The following is a 23,782-nucleotide window of genomic DNA, read 5'->3' on the forward strand; positions in this document are numbered from 1 at the left end:
ATATATATATATATATATATATATATATATATATATATATATATATATTATATATATATTTTATATATATATATATTTTATATATATATTATATATATTATATATATATATTATATATATACAAACACACACACATATATACATATACATATATATACATATACATATATATATGTGTATATATGTATATATACACACACACATATACGTATATATATATACGTATATATATATATATATATATATATATATATATATATATATATATATATATATATATATATATATACGTATATGTGTGTGTGTGTGTGTGTGTGTGTGTGTGTGTATACTTAATAAACATGTTCTATTTTATGGATATGAACTGTAAAGGATGTGGGTGGCTCACTTCCGCGAATAGCAGAGGTACATTCAATTTCATTACAAGAATAACAACATGTTAGTTTAACAAGTAAGTTAGTTTGCCCAACGATGGCCTCACGTCAGGATATTCAGACAATGTCTACCTTTTATAGTGAAAAACTAGTTAGGTTAACAGACGTTATGAGAAATGAGAATCACTTCTTCTTACACCCAAATTCCTCATCACTCCGGAATCAACAGAAAGGTAGTAAACATTGAACATGTTCTCAGAATACTGCCTAATCTGAGATCAGTGCCAACTACAGCAACAACAATTGTAACAACAATATCGATATAGTAAAAAATAAAAAAAATTACAAGAAAAAAATTACATCAATATATAACTCTCTTCATATAAATCAAACCACAATATCTCTAGAGTGAATATATCAGATGACATAAACCTACCATTATCAAAGTTAGCAAATATGATAATAACACAGAAAGCACGTCAATCGTATTCCTCTCACAGAGAGCGCTCACATCATTGTTTCAACAATGGTGTGGGTGGGCTTCATCAAGCCATTGTTCCCATTTGGGTCCAGGGGCTGTGTCAGCTCACTGCCCTTCAAGTTGTACTCCTTCGGGCGAGAGCTCACGCCTGACTTTGCTGGAGCTGCCACGGCTTTGATCCTCTGACGGAAAGAGATGAGTGATTGGATTAATGATCAACAGCAACTGAGGGCTGAACATATCAAATACAGTCATTTGATTTTAAAATAAATTGTTCCATACAAAACTTTTTAGGACTGTTGATATTAGGGAAAATGCTTATTTTGGTTCATGCTTTGGTATGAGGAGAAGTTCAATACCAGTCCTATGGTATCTCTCAGTTGAATAAACCCACTGCACATGGGTTAAGGTAAAATGCTATAAATACTAAACTGAATTATTTTTACAGAAAAAAATTCGGAGGGGCGGGCCATTGAGGAAATCCACATGATAAAGGAAATGACTGGGCATGTGCTGTCTTGTTTCTGGACTGTCTGCGATGGCAGCTGTTATTGTCCTTGAACAACAGTCCAGGTCATAACCTCAAAGAAAAAAGTGTTGCTTTTTAGACTTCTACAAATAAAACTAAAAGAGCTATAACATAGGTATTAATGATGATTAGAGGTATATTGTTTTTAACGCTGTTCCTCTATCCTCCTATATCCTTCCTGTATGTTAAGCTAATAAACTTTTTGCTATTCAGCTAAGGTGACTATATCCCTATCAGCAGAAATCTGTCTATTGACTGCCATTACTTTATCCACAAATATAATGTTCAACGATGGCAGTGACCTATGTTTACCTGTGTGAAGTGAAATACAGTTAAATCAAAAATGGGTATGATTGAATTTGAGCTTTAAAACATTTTGAATGAAGATATCTTTGTTTCTGTGCCACAAAAGAGGAAGCTATAAAACACACAAACGAGAAAATACTGTTTGACATATACTTCCACTTTGGGACATAAGCGGGAGGGTGGGGTTTTCAATATTTGAAGTCCTAATGTGTCATTTTTTTGGTTGTTAAGTTGTGAAGAACTTTGTGCTGAATTTTTTTACATATGAAAAGTGCTGTCTAAATAAAGTTTGTTTGTTTGTTTGTTTGATTGATTGATTGATTGATTGATTGGTTGACTGATTGATGGCATCAATCTAAGCTTTAGCCAAATTCTTAAAAATTAATCATTACCAGAAAAATGTTTAAAATTTAGTGCATCCCAGGAAGACATTTTCTCTGCTCACCTCAATCAGGGGTCCCTCAGACTGTAATATCTTGATGACCATCACCATGGGGATGCAGATCATGGAGGCCAAGGCCAAACACCAGCCCAGGCCAATGGCCCAGTCAGGGTACTCGTACACCTTGTTATAGGTCAAGGGCTTGTACTTTACCAGGGAGAAGACAAAGCAACCCTGGGAGACAAAGATATGCTGCTGTTAGTAGAAATCATACACAGCTCTGTGACCTCAACAGCTTGAAAATTTGCTACATCAACAAGACTATCTCCAGACCCTCTATAACAATATGCTGATCTCTCACCATGCAGAGAACAGGAGTGATTATGGTCCAGCTCCATTTCATCCATGGGTTTGGTCTGTAGCCAATCATATCCTCAACTCCATCGTAGAAATTATCAACTCCTACCCAACACAAAGATAATAAAGAATATGTCAGTGTGGTTCTTGCAAGCTCTTATCAATGTCATGTACCTTACCATAAACCAATTCTTTGGGAAAAACTAGATTAGTAGTTCAATGTTTTTTACTGACAGTTGCAAATTATTGGTATGTCACGTGAATTAAGTTTATCATTATGACCCTTTAATATTAGCTTTATATGGTACACTGTTGTATGTTAACAGTGTCTTTGTAATACCGGACACCAGATAAAAGATGAAACATTATGTTGCTTTGTGTTCCTGTCAAACAAGAGCAGTTGGTATAATTGTGATGCTGGCTAGATGTATGATAAGCACATAAAAATAACTGGCAGCAGCTATTTCCATGAAAATCCTGCAAAGGCCAGAATTGGCAGTGCTTAATGACCTCAGTACAAAAACTTGAGCTCACAACTTTTTATTCCCTGCTCCTCATTCAAATTCCTCATCACTGAAAACAGTTTCAATTTTGGAACAGGGTTGAGGTTGTCAGTGTTACTTCTCTAACTGAAAAATCTAAATCAAGCAGAGATAGGACTTAAGACAAAAACAATCATGGCTGAGGCAAAACTGATCCTGGCTGTTTGTTCAGGTTAAAAAACGCACCCAGTGGACACAGGCCCCAATCACAAAGCTATGATAATCACAACTGGTCATATTCTATTGAGAACAAGTGCTTCAACCTTAGGTATAGAGCCCTCTTTTTTTTCACAATCATTTTAATTAAAAGTGCTTTGAAGAAGAGTCATTTTTAAAGAATTTCTTCCAAAATCAGCATAAATCTTTTATTTTGTGGAGTAAAATTTCTACTTTTTTACTTTGTAATCCATTACTTGGGAATCAGTAATTGTTGGATGTGTCATTAAATAACTTTTGTTGGAATTCAGTGCCATACAAATGTACAGCTACATCTTACTGTTTTTGCTCTGTTTTTCAGAAATCACAAGATAAATCATCTGAAACGGCTTAGATTTATCTTCTGATCTCAGAAAAACAGAGCAGTTACATTAAGATGTAGCTTGAGGATGTAATAAAATAGGGTGGGATCATGGGAGATTTTCTAGTCATTGTTACAGAGCCATTATAGATGGGTAAAGGAAGTATAGCATCTTTGACTGGCAATTTCTTTGGTTTTGAACATTGTGCAAGATATGTGGGACACAGACTATACAAACTAAAGAAAATGTGTTTTTTTAAATAATTAATTTTGTTTTCATTGAGTTTAGTGTGTTTGACAGTATTCCTTTAAAAGCCCCAATCCCCTGTGTTGGGAAACACTTATTAGCCAGCCTGCATTTCACAAGTCACAGTGAGTGGTAGTACGGTGCTGAGCAAGGCCACCAATGGGTCATGACCACAGCCACTCAAGGGCCAACTAATTGAGTGGAAGTGCTTAGTAAACAATGTGCAATACATGATTTATTGCAATTAAAAATGTTGAATAAATTGGTTACCTGCTGAAAGATGGCTGCAATAAAGGCCTTTTCTCATCAGGTTTTACATTTTTCTTAAATGATAGTCTGATCTGATCTGATGGGTGGCAAACAGGGATGACCAATTAGAATCTGGAAGTTAATGAACACTAAACCCCCCTCGCCCTGCCCCTGCATGCAATTAAAGTTATTTACTACTGAAGTGGAAAGAACCACAAGGACACTGCTGTTTAGCACCATAGAGGTCAGTCATGCCTGCTTTTTCACCCTTCGGGATCATTACTTTGAAAAACGATGCACAGAAACCTATTGCACAGTTGTTTCCACTTACCATAAACCCAGGCTACAGCAATGCATTCAAAGAATGCAACCCACAAAAGGCACACACCACTGGCTGCATAGTAGTCAAAGAGTTGAAACACATACATGCCACCCTGGAAAAAGAAAAGGAGAGTTGCATTAATTATCTCTTTGATGTGTGGGAAAAGAAAAAGAGTCAGAGAGATAGAAGGGGGCATTATAACAGAGAGTGGGTGGTAGTGTGGAAGGCAAAGAACAAGAATGCTGGCACTCTACCAATAGAGGCAGAGTTCAACAGGTGCTGAAACCTCAATGTAGCATGTTAACTGCTAAAAGAATAGCGGCATTCCAAATTGTTCTATTTGGCCACACAGGATGCGAATGGTGTGTGCGTAAGAGGCCATATTCGGTCATAATGCAGCAGCCAACAAGCAAGTGGAAAGTCTGTGTCGTTATCACTGCTGTTGATCCAAGTACAGAGTTTCTTTTCTTTTTCTAAGCAGCATAAGAGAAGAAAAAGGAACAGAGAGCGGCTCAGTGAAGTTACTTACTTTAGTTACCATGGCAAGTCCCAGGAGATAGCTCACGAAACACATCACAGCAATAAAGATCTCTCGCCGGTAACCCTTCCTGAGGAGTGATGGATACAGGTCCACAATAGAGGTTATTTGTCCTTCCACTTCAACGAACTGTGGAGACAAAAGCAGCTTTTAGAGTTCTTAGAGTCTCTTTTTGCATGCATGTAACTCTTGTTTTGCCTCTACAAACCAGCGATTAGGGAATGAGAGCTGTCTTTGTCGGGCAGTAATGAGAAGGTAAAGAGGACTTCTCTCTGCAACACTGGTTTGTTGCTAGCAGGACACAACAGAGTAAAAACAACTTTCTCCCTGTCTGTCTTGCTCTTCTGTGTCTCCTTATTGCCTCATAAGCTACATAATATTCTAAAAAACTATGAAATTATACAAGTGTCTTTATTCACTGGAAACATGCTCTTTTGTTGCATGGAAACCAAAACAAAACCTCCTTACATAACAGTGGCATGTATGTGTGAGCGATGTCAACAATACATTGCATTCAGAACTACAAATCTGCGTGAAATTTATGGTCAAAAACCGCACTCCCACACACTCCCCCACTGGCATAATTTCTCTCATGGAAACAGATGCACTTGCATGAGTATTTACATGTGCTCAAATTTAGTGCATCAGCCTGATCTAGCAGTTGGCTGAGACGAGGTGCTGGCCATGTGCTCTCCTTACTTAGCAAGGAGTAGAATTACACTTGGAAGCAGGAAATGTGATATAGAATCCCTGGGGTGTACACTTGTGTTTTGTCTCCTATGATTATCTTTACTTAATCAAAGCTCTGCATCTCATCATAGCTGGATGACTTGCATGCAAGCTATCTTCATAAATTCTACTGGCTTAACATATCACAATCCTCAATGATCTTTTAAAAACTTAATTTGTGGTTTTATTAGGCATTAAAGCATTTTTACTCCTCACACTGAAAATCAAGTGCGGGTGTAAAATACTTTTGTGGAAATGCATTGCTTTTCTTGTCTGTCAGTTATGTGATACCTCTGAGACATATGATGTGTATCTGGGAAACACCAAATGCTTTTTACTCATTGGGGCTGACAAGAGCCTACGAGCCCATGGGACGTTAAATTAACAGGCAACTATTCTGTGCAAACTTGAACACTGACCTGGCTGTCGAGCCCCAGAAGCAGCAGCATAATGAAGAAGAGAATGGCCCAGAAGGTGGGCAGCGGCATCATGGACACAGCTTTAGGGTAGGCAATGAAGGCCAAGCCAGGACCTGGTGGGAGAACAGATTGGGGATGGAAAGGGCCAAAGGACAGAGTTAATATTCAGTCAGATTTCAGCTTGGATGACATATGAAGGTCAAAAAATCAATAATAGAAAGTGAGTGGAACACCCAATAGTCTAGAGGAAGTGCTTTCTAGTGAGATAAATTATGTCTAGTCTTTGTTAGCCTGAGAATTTCAGTGAAGAGGGGGATTTTTCAAGCTCTCAAGTCCTGTTTACCTGCAGGATGAATATCAAAAAAGCACATAAAAATAACACAAAAGCTATGCATTATTTTTACAAGATAAGATATAATGAATAACATCACCCTGCACATGAGCCTTTTTCTGCACTGCAGCAATCTAAGAATATGAACAAATTTCCATGCCATCAATTATTTCCCTTATAGTACAAATCGCCATTCGATTAAACATTTTTATTTTCCAACTCCAGTCTTAAAATAGCAAGTTTAATATGAACTGAACAGAGCATGCATGCTGAAAGAAGATGCATCTCCTTCAAAGTCCAAAAAGAATGAAGAAGGAGGCCAGAAACAGAATGGCATCCACCTCTGGAGGTCCACAGCGTGTTAACAGAACTAGGATTACATTGCTGGTCAGGAACATCACTGGACAACCATGAGCTTGTCACCAGTGATTGCACACACAGAAAAGCAATTTCCTCTGGTCAAAAGCTACTTAAAAGACATGAGCAGGTTGACATAACAACAAATGGTGCCATTGAGCAACAGAAGCTGTGTCGTTGCACATGTAATAAGGATGATGGAAAAATAAAGACACTCCTGAAGCATGTGGAGTGGCTTAAACATAAAGCATTTCAACATGATGTCATCTGCCCTCAGAGGAAGAGAAAGATAAATCACACTCAAGTCACAACTCTGTTTGTATGAGGCTTTTCTTCAAGGAGTGTGCAATTGCTGATACGTCTACATTTCGGCATCATTTCAGAAATTTAAATGACTTTTTTTCCCTCATTTCATGGTTTTGTTTTAACACTTTTTTTGATATGTCTCCAATTGTCTTTTCTATATTTGGCAGCAGTGCCCACTATAACTGCTGCCATCACCTTAGATTCTCATACCTGACTCTGCCACATCGGCAATATCCACCCCTTGTTCTTGTGCCATGAAGCCCAGGACAGAAAATATTGCGAAGCCAGACACAAAACTGGTACCGCTGTTGAGGCCTCCCAGCAGCAAACAGTCCCTGTGTCACACATATGTCATGGAAGTTGTTAATTAACACAGGTGGCTGTCACGCAGCTGTCTCTGACACATTCCACGATAGTTCCACTCTACCCTGGCAGAAAAACAGCACACCTGTAGCAGTTGTATTTGTATTTATTGTAGCTCCCCAGTGATGTCATGGCGCCCAAGCATATGGCATAGGAGAAGAAAATCTGTGTTCCCGCATCAATCCACACCTGACAAGGGAGAAGTTGGTTATTTTCGCAGTTAGAATAACAATTTGATATAAAATTAAAAGGTATTGAAATCTAATAAATTTCAAATGGAATTTCAATCATGGCTGTTTTATGTCAATAATCAAAAGTAATCAATTACATTGAGACTGCACACTGTAACCATAAATCAAATGAAGCTGCAATGCAATAATATTCATAGCTATGTCTCTATGAACTCTAAAGCACAAAACTTGAAAATAGGAAACTGAAAATGAAGACTATATGACACATTTATCTTGTGTTATCTCTCATAAGCTTTAATTTTACCTGAAACCCCATGATAATAATGTACAAGACATCTAAATCTATTCAACTGCAGGACATCTGAGATTTTAATGAAATCACTCATGAGAAATTATGTAACCATGTTGTATAAACAAATAAACCAGAGGGAAAAAATCCTTTACGTGTGCAGCTTTTCAGTAATTTCGAAGTGCACTTATTCCTACAACCTTGAGAAAGATTTTTCCCACTCACAAAAAGGGAGATGGAGTCAGAGTATGGCAGAGAGAAGAGGAACATAATTATTTTCATCCATACCTCTGGATCCTGCAGGCGGGTCAGGTTAGGGTAAAGATAAAATTTGATCCCCTCAGATGCCCCAGGCAGAGTCACCCCACGCACCAACAGCACAATCAGCATCACAAATGGGAAAGTTGCTGTTATGTACACCACCTAAAAAGTAAATTACCATTAGACATAATATTACACAATAGTAAAACTCTTATGATTCATTAAATGTACAATGTACAAAGATAATCACAACTTGCATCTCTAATTCGTGTTTATTCCTATATTTCCAGGTGTTATATTAGCTATTAAGTTGTAAAATTATTGAGCAACTGTTTTTTCTTATCTCCTTTTCTGGTCCCTAGGTGTTTTCAAAGATAAAAGTATGTTTGTATTAGAAAGAATGCAATGCAGTGCACCAACTGAAGGTTTTCCAACAGGGCTTGAAGCAACAAACCACTTTCTCAATAGCTAAGTGATTAAATAAGGGTAATAACTTTAAGGCGCACTTGTTATAATGAACCCAGCATTAAATACAGAAAGAAAGCCACAAATGTCCCTAACGGAGTTAATGATTTTTCTCTAAGAGTTCCTGCTTTTGGCTCTGGAGCAGTTTCTGTCACACTAGCAGAAACAGTGTGAGGGCTGAGGAGTGGCAGTCAACTGTATACAGCCGACAGAGAGTCTGGCCAAAAAGTAACATTTAGGACAGCGCAGAGGCTGGTGTCTCTAAATCAGCTAAATGAACTTGGTTTCCAAGAAGGTGAGCTTTCTCTGAGTAACACTATTTTGCTACTGACTTCTTGGGGTGAAAGTATGGGCTGAACAAAACCAGGCAACCAAATAAGTACAGCATGTGTCTACATCTTAACACTCACTTTCCCAGTGGATTTGACTCCCTTCCAGATGCAAAAGAAGCAGATAACCCACACAGCTAACAAACACAGGGCAAGGTCCCACTTCAGTGGCCCAATGTCCTCGATCCCAGAGGAGATGCTCAAGACGTTACGTCTGCAGAAAATAAAGAGGCACAGAACATGTTAATGGCAATACACAGACTTGAAATAGAATGGGTTTATAATTTCACACGACACACTAAAAAGAGTGTGTGATGTGACTTCTGTTTATAAGGGTGAAAGCAGTCATCTAATCATGTTCCTGTCAAGTATTTGAACCAAACACAGTAAAAACTGATGTAAAGGCGAGCTGAAGTTTTCAGGTCTCTCAAGCTACATAAACCCTGAAAACCATTTGTTTCAGATGATTTGCTGTCAAAAATTAAACATGCTACAGCAAATGAAAAAAAGATTTTCTCACTATTGAAGTTCAGTTACACAACTGTATAAACTCTATGCTGTATAAAATATGTTTTAAATGTGGAGCACAGATAATGTTAATGATAAGTTGGCAGTGAAAAAATTGAAAAATGTATTACTTTAATTACAGCAAACTATGCCTTTCATTGGAATCAGGCCAGTTCAAAAATATTTGTACAAGAAACACAAAGAGCTAATGTTTCATGTAAATTTGTGTGTCAAGTCAGGCATGCTGTTGGTGAATACTCACTCCCAGAACTCAGTGACAGGAGAAGTAAAGTTGGTAGCATTGGCTGCCAGCCAAAGGGACTTGTTCTTGCGGACTGTGTCCTCTACACAGTGTTCTGTGTTCCAGGGCTGCTTGCATTTTGCCCAGGGGAGCTCAGGCTGGAAGCACTGAAACAGGTAGTAGAGTCCCCAGGCCAAGATCACAATGTAGTAGATATTCAGTAGAGACACGATCACGATAGAGGCATAGCCAATACCTGCGAGCAAGATGGAAAGAATTCATAGTCTGCTCAACATATCACGCAAGATCATGATAATGAGTTACAACTGAACTGATATGGTGAACCTCGAAGGATGCACTTGTCTATTTATACATCAAGCAGATACAGGGCAGCATTATCATTTGAAAACATCTTTCTTGAAAGATAATGGATGCTTTGTTTTTTTGTTGCCACCGCCTCCTCTCTAACTGTTAAGTTGCTGTTTTCTTCTACACACAGGAATTATTAGCAGATAGATAACTCTATCAGGACATGCCACTAAAGCATCTTTTGAATTCTTGTGGCCAGGCCTAGACAGACAAAGCAAATGCCACAGAGGCCAGCCCATCAAGGCTGCAACCACCATGAATGTGGAAAAAAATTTCAGGAAAAATCAACATACACTGAGTTTTTGGACTAGACCTTTTGAGAATTTCATGGCCCTAAAACTGTCAGTGTGTCATCATCACTCACCCATCACTTTAATTGGTTTTGTCCACCAAAAAGCCAATAATTTCAAGACAAGCTGAGCAATATTCAGCTTGAAATTATCCTTAGGACTATCTTTCAAGTGACTGTGTTTTAAGTTATTATTTGGGTTAACAGTTTACTTTCTGAGCCTCCACAATAGCAGGAGAATGAGGCATTGCCCCCCCCCCCCCCATCCACCCACCCATCCAGCTTCCAGAAGCTGGCAATTCTTTTAGAGAAGGGGGCCTTAAGGAGAAAAGAGCAATGGCCATTTCAGAGGGCAAACTGTAGTGCTGTGTAAAAGGGTCAGTATTGATGTATAAGTGTACAATTGGGTATGTTAGTACATTACTGTGACATCACCTCTAACCTCATCCAACCACACCCATTAGTAATAGTGGGCATAGGCAAAACACTTGAAACCCAACTGGACGGTGTGACAGAACCCATTTTAAATGGGGACTTTTTACACTATTAAACTGCTTGAACAACTTCTACAAACATAAATAATATCTGACTCTTGAGTTACTTAACTCGAGGAGAGGGATATTTCCCATCATGTGTCTCTGTTATCTTCTGTTATAATGTCCTTAGTGTTTTTGTGCTATTTTTAGATGACTTTGCCACGAACCGAGACACAGAAATCCCCACTCCCTCTGCCACTGCTCATGTGTATTTTTAAACTAATCATCTTTGTCACCCCCACCTCCTCATACCCAAATGTGACAGGTGTGAGTGTGTGTGTGGTATGTGTGTGCGTGTGTGTGTGTGTGTGCATGTGTGTGTGAATTCTCTGTGTGACAGAATCCCATTAAGGCGGGGAGGACAATGGAGATTTGTGATTGGCCAGTTTGTCGCCACTTGGGGACTTTCTCTGCTGTGCCAGATGGACAGACAGCAGCCTCAGCGTTCCTCGAATGGCAGAGTCCGTCAGCAGCTGCTAGAGATCCGGTGCTGCACAGTTTCCTCTCTTTTCATGTGACGTCTCATGTGAATATGAGTAAGGCTGTGGAGCCTCACTGCTTGTCTACAGCTGTCACTCAAAGGCAGTGAGCTGTATTTAAGACCACTTAGAGGCCCTTGAGTGTCGTATATGTATCAGCAAGCCACATGGTGATCTTAAGGCAAGGACTTGATCTGTGACAACACTGTTGCAAAGGAAATATAGCATTTACATTTTAAGCTAAAACAAACTAGCTATGGTAAATTATTGGGCTGTATCCATTATCCTGCAACATTTCAGATTCCTTTTCTGTTCTCACAGCAACTAAGAACCTATCGATAAATTATACATATAACCAGCAAGGCCTTCAATTGTTTGGGTCTTGATGTGCTCTGCTGAAGTATACTGGTATTCATCCTCCATGGCCTTAGGACACAGAATGTTCTCTTACATCACAGTCATTTAGCAGCCTCATGAGGTAAGACTGGTCCAACTCTTTAGGAAAAGTGGGACACCTAAGCACAACCTGTTGTCTCTGCATGATGAAAATTAGAATGAACAGGAAGGAAATAACTGAAAAGCTTGTCAAAAAGAATCTGAGCTGTTCCATCGAGCTTCAGTGTGTCTATCTGTGTGTGAATATCATTTTTACATTCGAACTGACCAGTGAAGATAGGGCAAAGTTTGCCCCAGCAGGTGATCCCTCCTTCAGAGGTGTACTGGCCCAGTGCAACTTCCAGGAAGAACACTGGCAGGCCACCGCCGAACAGGAAGATGAAGTATGGGATGAGAAATGCACCTGCGCAGCAGATACAAGCAACATCTTAGATATCTTCTCACCATTTTGCCATATTTGCCTTTACATCTACTATGCATCTTCTGCCTACCTCCACCATTTTTATAACAAAGGTAAGGAAAGCGCCAAACATTTCCTAATCCTACAAATCCTCCAGCCACAGACAGGACAAAGTCGAGCTTGCTTGCCCACTTCTCCCTCTGTGGAGCTTTGCCTTCAGCTTCATCTTCGGGCCTCGTGCCTGGGCTCTTCCCAGGTGAAGGTTTCAGGGTGTCCTTGTGAAAGTCCTTCAGGCATTGTAGCTTCTCTTTTTGTGCCATGCTGTGGAAGATGAGAGCGAAAAGACATGTAGATGGAAAGAGATGGGATAAGACAAAGATACTGTAAGGAGGCACATTACGGAGACCAGATGACTACATTCAGGAGGCAGATAGCAGTTATGATTTTGATGATAAACCCATCATTTGAGAGGAGTCAGTGCTATTCAAACCATGCGACATATTGAGAGAGACAATGCTGTCTCCTGATTGTGTTATAGAATGCTGCATAACCACTGGTACAGTACATGATATAAAGTGCTATGTTGCTAATCTTGCTAATCTGAGCAGCTAATACATGTAGATTACTCGTACTAGTGACCTGCGTTTGGTGATCAAATAAAATACAGGCATAAAATTTGGGCAAAATGCCTTCTGTATTGGCTTATCTGCCTCAGTCTACAGGTCAATAAATATATGGAAGAAAGTATCTTTGTCATATGCATGAGGCAGATAACCTCATTCAATCAAACACCTTGGTGAGCTTTATCATGAGCATTATAATCAAGTGTTTTTGATTGTTATATGTCTGTCTCTGGGTTTATGCTGCTGCTCCCAGGGGAGCCCATTGTCATTGGAGGAAAAGGAAGGGAAGGTTTAGACAAGATATGCGCCTTTAAGACCACGCCTGAACCTGACGTAAAGTTTTCTTTTAGCTTTCTCTTATGCTACTGTCTCAGTAACAAATCAGTCCACGGTAATCCAAATTTAGAGAGGAAGATATCCCTTTGCATTCCCAAAGCCCAGGCTGCTCTAAGGACACACCAGCTTAAGTTCACTTGAGTATTTACACTGTAAACTGCCTTTCCAAGTAAGACAGGATTTGTTGTTACTGACCAATGTATCCTATTTCTCTGAATGGGCCAAAGATGAGAGAGAACACCGTAATAGGACCGGAATAATAGTGTAAGGAATTTCAAGGCTTCAGATTCCAAGCTGGCACATAATGAATGATTCTGAACAAAAGACAGACACTCACAAAGCTACAATTAATTGTGAGCTATGAGATTAATTGAAGTGCTTAGTGAGTGAGGACTCATATGGGCCCCAAAATTAATTCATCAGAGCTTAGAGTGAACAAAGAATGAAAGCCTCCACAGTATTAATTTGCATTTTTTTTCTTGTTGAGAACAAAACAACACAGAACTGGAGAAATTAAAACAATTAGAGGAAAGATGTGATTGGAGAAAAACAATTCTTGAAACAACAAAAAAGATAATAACTTCCACCGTCAGCAGTCAATTCTACCAACATCCACATTAGGACCTTTGCTGAAATCTATCTCAATCCAACGTGCAACTATTTGTCCTCTCACCCAGAAAGCTTTCCATCCCACATTCTGTCACATCATTTTCGAGGACTTCTCTCTTCCCCTTGTGCATGACAAGTCAACTTGAAACACTTTCCATTCGCAAACCTCATTACATAACTGGATCAGTTCTTGCCCACACGATTTCTCATCCTGTCATTCTCTCTCCAGCTTTCTCTCATTTCACTCATCTGCTCAGTATACTGTATGCTTTCACCTGACTGCATGGTGCGTGAATGCAATCTGCCCACCAGATAAGAGTTAATACAAACTGTCCTTGGGATTTAACCCACTAATACTGGAGTCAAAGTTCCATAATCTCATGAAAAGCACAACATGAACACTACTAAAATACTCACTGGTGGGTTAAATCACTGCTTCTTTCTACTTCTGTTGATCAAAATGACCATAATAAGATCAGTTTGCTTGCTGAACCTTTTCAAATACAAAAAGATTAATCCACTATCAACCAATGCCTTATCTGCTTTTTTATTGCTATTTTCAACTATTTTTTTTAATCATGTCTACACAAACGCTGACCCTTGAAAAATCAAGTTTTCCTTTAAGCAAAGCAATCAAGAAAACTTACATTTCCTTCATGGCAAGAACAATGTATAGAGTTCCTCTCTCTCAGCTGTCACCATTCCTCTGTACTGAAAGCCTTTATGCCAACATGGGTCATAAGAAGTGGAGCTGACAGCAGAGCCCGCCCCTCGGCTAAAGACAATTAAATCCACAGTGGAGATTGGATGCAGCCTCGCTGTGACATACAACTCAGGTACCAACGTGGGAGACTGTAAATTTCCACTTCCCACTACTCCCTCCCTGCACACACACACACACACACACACACACACACACACACACACACACACACACACACACACACACACACACACACACACAAACACGGCTGAGCAGAGGGGATGAGTGTGTGACACACACACTTCTTATTCATGTTGGAGACACAGAGGACAACTCAGAGGAAGAGAAAGGGTGGGCTTCTCTGACACCAAGAGGTTGTTTTAAATTGTGATCAGGCACAAATGAAATAAACAAATGCACAAGACAGTTTTACTTTCCTTTTGACAGTAGCACAGTGAAACGACACTAAATTATTTAGCGTGATTTTATGCCATTTTTACATCTTCGTGTAAAAGCTATTTTTATTCTTGAGCATGGAATGATCACTTGCGGTATGCAGGACCTTTTGAATCACTGTCCTCCATTCTCTCATGACATGTGGTTTATTATCTAGCAAATGTAAACAAGTACAGTAACAGTGTCTAACAATGCCTTATATGGTAACGTAGTTCTGGTTATTCATGGTTTGTTTAGATACCACTGACTGTTCCAAGAGCTCACAATAGCTGGATAAAGGCTGGTATCCAACAGTCAAATAAAAACTGATGAATTCCTTGACAGAATTTGCACATAAAAATAGGGGACAGGGATCACCTGATAACAAGCTCTCACTGGAACACTGAACATTCATACACAAAAATCCCTGACAATTTTGGATGACACTGTAATCACAGTGTCAGGCTCTGTGTACGATTTTGCTCATTGAAAGGTGCTTTTCTAAAACCTACTGAGACCACAAGATTTATATTTCATTGTTAGCTGCTTGTTTCATGAGAGTAATCAGGTCTCACACAGTAAAACCTGCTGGTGTTTGTTCATTGAAAATGATTGTTTCAATGCAACATCAAATTTTCACAGTGCATCTGCAGAGTTAAATTGAGGCAATAAATAAAGTATGTAATGTACCTTACTGACCTGCATACTGCAACCATTATAATTTTCACTTAATAAGATCTGAGTTTCATTTATAAAGAGCTCACGCCCACCTGCAGCAAGAAGATACCTTGTGTAAAAGGAGTATATTAGTGGGAGGAATTGTGTGTTTGGAAAGCTGTATAACATTTTATTAATTATAAATATTATAATTAGTTTAAGGGTTACAGATGAACAATCTATCCAATCTATCCATCTATCCATTTTCTACACTGCTTATCCATTAATGGTGGGAGGGGGCTGGAGCCTATCCCCGCTGACATTGGGCGAGAGGTGGAGTACACCCTGGATGGATTGCAAGTCTGTCACAGGGCCATCAGGAGCAATTAAGGGTTCACTATCTTGCTCAAGGATACTTCAACATGGTCACCAGTCACGGAAGTGAAGATTGAGCCAGCTATCCTTTGTTGCTAGACAGCCACTCTACCACTGAGCCATGCCGCCCCCTCCAGAACGTAAGTGTTTTGTTTGTTTTTTAAATGAAAATTTTAATGCTAATAAGAAGAAAAGTCAAATCATTTTCAAAGTCAAATATATTTTTTCAGGTTTTTTTTTTGGGTGGGTCGCAACATATTGGTCGATTTGAATAAAATTTGCCATGTGAATTAAAGGCATTTTAATTTTGCATGAAAACTTAAGAACTGCCTAAGAATCAAAGGACCACCTAAATGTAACATTCACATAAAAAGACCCAGAACTGCTTCTACTCCTCTGTTTTCTCAATTAGTTCTTTTTTCTAAATTTATATATCCCAAACTCACAGATCACATTTTGCTTCAGCGGTTATGACAGCCTGTGTAAAAAAAAAAAATAAAGTAAACCAAATTTAAAAGTTGTTTTCAACTGTGTTATGCCAAATTTATGATGCCCAATATATTCTGTGTTTAAGACTGTAGAAATCCCAAGGGAATGTCTTGACACCACCAACGCTGATTTGAGCTGTCAGATGATGAGCCAGAACAACATTGTGGGGGAAGAAGAGACATTCTGCTCTATTTAAATACAACAGATGGATATTTATCTTAATTCATGCACACAAATATTTTAAATTTCACAGAGACTTACAAACAAGACCTCAATCTTTACTGGTTTTCTCAGTAAACCGATAAATATCGATGTCCTGATGACCCAGTTTCACCGAGCAGTTGATGTTGATCAGCACTACCTGAAACGATAGGGAATATTTATTAATAACAAGCAAACCCTACAGAAACCCTTCCTAGGCACCTGTTCCGAAGTTTGGGAATTTTATTTACAGCAGTGCCACCGGCTATAAAGATAAAATGGCCCCACAGGTTTTATCCTGGTGAGGAAGAAGATTGAGGTTATCAAAGGACACGTCAGTCAATCATACACTGGAGGGTTGGAGACAAGGGAAGTAGGTTAAGTATGTGCCACTAAGCACAAATATAAACGTCTTAGTGCATCAGACCTGCTTCAGCAGGCTCTTGTCTTTGGACACACATACACCCATCCATTTATTTTATTCAATCATTCACTGGGGGTTGAATGTCTAATTCGGGCGCACCCGAACGCATCACAGCAGCCCTCCGAAAAACAAACTACACAAAATAACAACAAAAACCAACAGAATATATATATATATATATATATATATATATATATATGTATATATATATATAAATATATGTATATATATGTATATATATATACACACATATATATATACACATACATATATATACATACACATATATACATATATACACACACATATATACATATATACACGCACACACATATATATATATATATATACATATACATATATATATATATATATATATATATATATATATATATATATATATATACTCGCGACCGCGCGCACACACACACACACACACACACACACACACACACACATCGTCAGTGAATAATAACAGCATTTCTATAGACCAAAAATTAATCTGCATGCTCTGTCCAACATTAAAAAACAATCAATACTGTGGAATTGAATTGATAGAAATTCAACCATCTTTCCTCAGGTGGACGTAGTATTTCTATCACACATTTGACTTGCAATAAAAAAAAAACTCATTTCAATGTACTGAGCTAATAAATAAAAAGTAAGGGATTACCTGTCCACCCAGTTTGACTAAGCAGTTCCTTGTTCCTGTTCCTTGCTTCGTAGCTTTCGTTCAGCGCTGATGGAAGCAATTAATATATTTTGCTGAGAGACCATGTTGGAGCTGGTTCGGGTTTAAAATCAGTTTGAGTGGAAAATCACTAGCTTCTTCATGCAACAACTTCTTAAAGCGACAGTCTCCATGTTTTCACCTGATTCACCGTCTGACTGAAAATTATCCACAAAAAGATTTCGGTGCCACTGTTGGGTGCCACTGAGTTCTTAGATCCCTTTCCTAGAAAAGGACAATTTGCTGGTGCTCAAAAAGAACAGAAATTCAGATATTAATTAGACAAATTTATTAAAATTAACAGTAGCACTAACTCTTTAGAAGTACAAAGCAGCATTTGTAGCCTACATTATCTTGACACACAAAACAAGATGCACTCAGAAGCTTAATGAGGAGTATCAGTCTTATAAAATTAAGAAAACCCAGTGCATGAATCGCCATCCTTTGATGTGTACACATGAAAATGATTCAAAACAAAGGACATTAAAGACATGGACATGGCTGTACATTAAAGGAGCCAATTTAACATCAAATGAGCAAAGCTTATTTCAATAAACTTTGGCAGTTCTCTCATAATATCTGACTGTTCACACTCTTGACTAACTCAACCAAAAAGAAGGCACTGTAAAGTTCAAAATAAACCAATACCCTCAGAGAACAGAGGTCATCATTTTCTATGCTAATAGCTTCTGCTGATTTGGTTTTCACACAGAAAGTATTCATACTGTCACAGAAAAACAAGTGTGAAATTTGTGTTTATGTGATGTGAGCTTCTCCCTCATGCAGTATCACTCAAGACCACTGTAGAAAATGCCATACATGAAATTCATTACTTTAGAGCTGGCTTTTTGTCCATCGGGCTCAAGGCATAGCTTCTGGAATGCCTCAAATGTGAATTTCAACTAGGGATAGCTAAAGTTAAGAGCATAGCAAATCACAGGACCTGGCGACATCAGTCCCCTGCAGGATCTTGGTTCCCCAATGTCAGTGGTTCCACTCTCATCACCATGATGGCACTCATCATCGCTTGCATCGCAAGGTCTGCATCAAGCACCTCCACATCCTTGAAGAAATTAAAAAGTGTTAGGATGCATAAAATACATGGCTCAAGCTCTTCAGGGTGATTTGCATAAGGGAATGCAGGGTGACCATGTACTTCAACACCTAGCCCACAGGAGGATACTGCACGGGATTGAAACAGCCATATGTCCACATAGGACGGCTACAGAGACAAGCAGTTCAAACAAAATTAGAAATTAAGAGCAAATTCAATTACCCATGCTGTACTGTTTGAAAAGATCCTTCTCCTTCACTCGAAGATACACTATGAGGCAGTGTATGGAAATTTCCCACCGCCTTTCAACTGCATTGTCCTTATTCATGGAAAACAAAGATCAGAGGGGTGTACTACAAAACAAGTTCAACATTGCCAGGCTTTCTTTCAATAAGCTGGCTCGACATACCCTAAACATACAACCGGAGATAACTGGCATCATGACGGTGGATATGATTTTTTTTGTCAATTCAGGCTTGCTGCTTCAGGCTCTGTGCACGTCCCTATAAAAAGGGGTGTTTAACGTGTCTCTTTGGAAATGGATAGATCACATGCTGCCTACTTCAGTCAAGAAGAACAAGTGACTATATTGGAGGGTTGTGAACAATATCGAAACATGACAGCAAAATGCAACACAGTTGCTGCACATAAGGCAAGAAAGGAATGCTGGCAGAAAATTGCTGATTGTGTAAATTTGTAAGTTTATATATTTATTTTACCACTTAGTGCGCTCTAAGCCTCCCACATCCAAAGCTCTTAAACTCCCTAGGGAATCCTATGAAAGACTTAGAATCATATATTACATTTCACATGCAAGTATTCGTAATATTGATTATTAATATAGTGAACTATAAATGTATGTTACTTGCAATTTTATGGCCATTATAGGTAAATGGCCAGGGAACACTACAAACATATTCAGTAGTGAGAGAAAGTACAACTTTGCGAATAGTGAGGCATACAGTATTCTTGCTCAGATTTTCCACATCACCAACTGAAGGAATGTATGTCCCATGGCAAAATAACCACAATATGTACACAGTCTGTGCGACTGTGAGTGCATAGCTTCTTTTTGTGGAGTTACATACGGCTCCAGCAGTTCGCACAAATAATGTATTCCCTCATCTGAAAATCTGTAGCATTCATAAGGAATGACGTCAGGAAAAGATGGCAGATCACTCCAGTCTCTACATACTCTCTCCCTCCAAAGAGAACCTTGCACAATAATTGCACCGAGGTCCACTAATTCAAAAATGATGATGCCATTTTCAAAAGAGGTGGTTAGTGAAAGGGCTGCGCTTTTTATAGCCAATTTAAGCACCAGGTTAAGTTTGCCGCATCAGTTACCATGGTGATCTAGCCAGGTTAAAAGAGAGCCACCTTCATGATGGTGAAAACCGTAGCTTTAGTCTCAACATACCTCGCTAACCCACTAATCTCGCTTCGTAGTACACCCCTCAAATCAGAGGCAAGTGTAACCTAAATCATGACAATTTAAAAAAAAAAAAGTGTTGGTAGGCAACTGACCTTTTTCATAGCATCTATTTTGAAAGTTGATATGTAACAGTAATGAGGAAACATTTAAAATAAGTCTATTCATCTATTCATCCATCCATCCATCGTCGTCTTCCGCTTATTCCTTACTAGTAAGGGTCGCGGGGGGGCTGGAGCCTATCCCAGCATCTACGGGCGAGAGGCGGGGTTCACCCTGGACAGGTCGCCAGTCCATCGCAGGGCCAACATCGAGAGACAAACAACCATTCACACTCACATTCATACCTACGGTCAATTTAGAGATTCCAATCAGCCTAGTCCCCAAATTGCATGTCTTTGGACTGTGGGAGGAAGCCGGAGTACCCGGAGAGAACCCACCCAGGCACGGGGAGAACATGCAAACTCCACACAGAAAGATCCCGCACCCAAGCCGGGACTAAGTCTATTCATAATAAAGTTAATCATTATAATAAAAATAATGTGTTAATAAGATTTAATTACTTACCATTAAACACAGTGCTCCTTGACTTTTAGTCAAATATCAGACAGGTTATATATACATTTATATATGGGGAAGTCTTATTCTTATTCTTCCCATATATATATATGGGAAGAATAAGAATAAGACTACCATAGACGGGAAATTTCAAAAGTTTCAGCAGCATTTACAGAGGGAAGAGGAAAGGATAATATAAATTAAAATATATATAGGTAATGATAAAATGTCTGACCTAAAAGTATAACAGAAGATCTGTCTGCAGTCTGACATCAAGCTGCTGAAGTTGGTGAGAACACTTGAAACAGTTCGAAATAAGGTTTGCAAATGTGGATGGAACCCGTTTTCTGTCAGAGAGGAAGGCATATGATTGGTCCAGCACATTCCTTATAGATCTCATTTTCACCCATAACTAACTTTTAGATTTATGCGCTGCAACAAATATCTGACCACAAACATAAATACATATGTGTGACAGAGTATGATAAAGAGTAATTGTCAATCCCATTAAAGTTTTCACAGACATCAAACTCCCTTTAGGGTGAAGCCTGTCATGTAAATGTTAGGAATAATTAGGTAATCATTTATACACCATTAACAACCAGTACAATTTTCTATGTATAGATTTCATACTGTATGCTCTGTAGTTCTTTTTAATGTGATTTTTGTAACGCAAAAACAAACAATACCCAACAACATAAGTGTAAGTCAAGTCATTTTTATTTGCATGGTGCCAAATCACAACAAAAGTTATCTCATGACACTTAACAAGTAGAGCAGGTATAGCATCAAAAAGGACTGGTCCAACCACTGATCCTTGTGGAACACCATAGCTGACTGTAGTGGTTTCAGAGGAATAACCATTAGCAAGTACACACTGACATCAAGCTAGTAAATATGACGGTGGTGCAGTTCTTTTAATGCCAATAGCCTGTTCCAGTCTTTGGAATAGGATATGATGGTCGATAGTAATAAGACCAGCATAGCGACGAGTCCCTCATCTGATGCCAGTAGGAGGTCATTAATAACTTTGACTAGAGCTGTTTCTGTGTTATGATGAACCCTGAAACCTGACTGGAAATCCTCTAATAAACTAATGCTGTGAAGGAGGTCACAAAGCTGTTTAGCAACTGGTTTCCCCAGAATTTTGGAGATAAGTGATGCGGGTGCGAAACCAGTCCATTGTGTCATCAAAACACAGCACCATGAATATCCATCCATTTTCTATACAGCTTATCCATTAAGGGTTGCGGGTGCTGGAGCCTATCCCAGCTGGGAATGAGGCAGGTTACACCCTTGATGGGTCACCAGTCCACCGCAGGGCCACCAGGAGCCATTAGGGGCCCCGTATATTGCTCAAGGATACTTTGACATGGTCACCAGGGGAAGTGAGGATCGAACCAATGACCCCTTGTTTGCTAGACAGCCACTCTACCTCTGAACATTGCCGCCCCACACCATGATTATATTTGTAATCATCACATGTTCTACTAATGAAGGCTTTTAGTAAATAGTCAATGCAGTACAGGTATAAGTTGTAGTAGTTTCCCAGGTTGCAGCAGATTCCATCATGTTTCAGCAGTTTTTTGTTTTTATAAAAAATTGTGGAAAATTGATACTAACCATACAGATGTTCTGGTAAAATGGTCAAAATCAAACATAAATTACTACTAATATCATAATTACTCGAGTTGCAAAGTGAAGATGTAGAAAGCAAAAACAATATTTTAAAAAGAAGCACAGGCAGAAGGGAGTTTAACATGGTAAAAAACTAAGTCCGTTCACAATGAGGACAACGCAAACTGACAGAAGACATATTTCTCTACATTTTTATAAATAAGCTGTATATGAAGGTTGTAAACTTTTCTGTTCTCCAAAAGGAACAATACTATTTATTCACAATGTTATCTGGATCACCAGAACTCATTAATCTTACTGTCAAAACTATTGCAATTTACAGATACTGTGAAGTTTCAGACTGCATAAATACTGTTCAAAGCTGAAAATAGCCTACCACCAGGAAATATTCAAGAAATAATGAGTTTAAACAATTGTTTAAAAATAGGATGGTACAAAAAAACAAGTTTGATTGATTAAAGCGTTTGGAAAACAAAAATAATGCAAGCTATTTAATTAGCTGATATAAATCAGCTGGGCAACCCAACTACAGTAACATGCTAACTGATTAGTTTGTACTGAATGCCACCTGAGAGGAAACCTCTCCCATGACTATGACTATCGCCTCATTTATTTTTAATTGAGAGAGACTGAAGACCCTGCTACAAATAATGATACAAATCTTTGTTTGTGGTGTCAAAAGTGTGGGGAATATAGTTCCCATTTTAATGTCAGGTTGGTCTTTTTAACAGTGGTGTCTATGGGACAGTTGTTTGCTCCTTTCACTTTGAGGGTCATGTTGCAAAATCTGCGAGTGTTTTTGGTTTGATAGTTACAGTTTGTGAAAGTTCAAATTCCCTATGTTTTGGTAAAAAACAATGTGGGAATGATGAGAAATGTTTAATTTGAGAAATTTGAGAAAACAGGTGGAGGGCAGACGCAGCTGATAACCATGTTTCTAATGATTTTTGATTAATTAGCAACCATTAATAAGAACAAATGTTTTCTAAGTTGTGAAAAATTCAATTCAAGAATTTATTTTCTTAGAATGAGTTCTCAAAATCTGGAAACCTAAATATTACTGATCTACAAAAAATGAATATAAGTTTATGAACTATGAACTTTATGTTAAAATTCATTATTTAAAAAACTATTATTGAAATAGTTTGGTCAAACATTTCTCAATAAAACTAAATACTTTAAGATGTCCCCCTTAATTTACATGGTATAGTTCAACAAACATGTTGCCAATCTTTACCAATGCAGCAAGTATGATAAAATGATTAAATGTTTTAACGAAACTACACTAAAGCTTGTATTGTTAACGGCAACGTATTGTCTTAATCTAGTGCACTATCCATGCCAAACAGATGGCAGAGCCTCTGGTTCAAGTGCCATGAACCTGTAAGGAGAGTCTCAATGAGTGTCAAAATAATGT

General features: G+C 38.5%; 1 protein-coding gene across 2 annotated transcripts; it reads right to left on the reverse strand.

Annotated features, from left to right (window-relative positions):
* Positions 1-292: 292 nt before the first annotated feature.
* Positions 293-17,774, reverse strand: slc6a6b (solute carrier family 6 member 6b). 2 transcript variants are annotated; one of them, XM_086213763.1, is made up of 15 exons: positions 17,627-17,774; positions 16,590-16,689; positions 12,193-12,422; positions 11,970-12,104; positions 9,654-9,888; positions 8,966-9,098; positions 8,118-8,252; positions 7,435-7,538; positions 7,197-7,321; positions 5,993-6,105; positions 4,836-4,973; positions 4,316-4,418; positions 2,434-2,534; positions 2,136-2,306; positions 293-1,037 (listed from the first exon to the last, which is right to left on the reverse strand). In XM_086213763.1, the coding sequence occupies exons 3-15, from the start codon at positions 12,419-12,421 to the stop codon at positions 882-884; spliced, it is 1,878 nt and encodes a 625-aa protein (XP_086069889.1). In that variant the 5' UTR covers position 12,422; positions 16,590-16,689; positions 17,627-17,774; the 3' UTR covers positions 293-881. The 2 variants fall into 2 exon arrangements, with proteins under 2 accessions (XP_086069889.1, XP_086069888.1); XM_086213762.1 differs by lacking the exons at positions 16,590-16,689; positions 17,627-17,774 and adding an exon at positions 14,317-14,474.
* Positions 17,775-23,782: the final 6,008 nt, after the last annotated feature.

Source organism: Aulostomus chinensis, chromosome 9, assembly GCF_037954235.1.
Source record: "Aulostomus chinensis isolate RoL2024-O1b breed Wild chromosome 9, RoL_Achi_v1.0, whole genome shotgun sequence".
In the NCBI taxonomy this organism is placed as follows: Eukaryota; Metazoa; Chordata; class Actinopteri; order Syngnathiformes; family Aulostomidae; genus Aulostomus; species Aulostomus chinensis.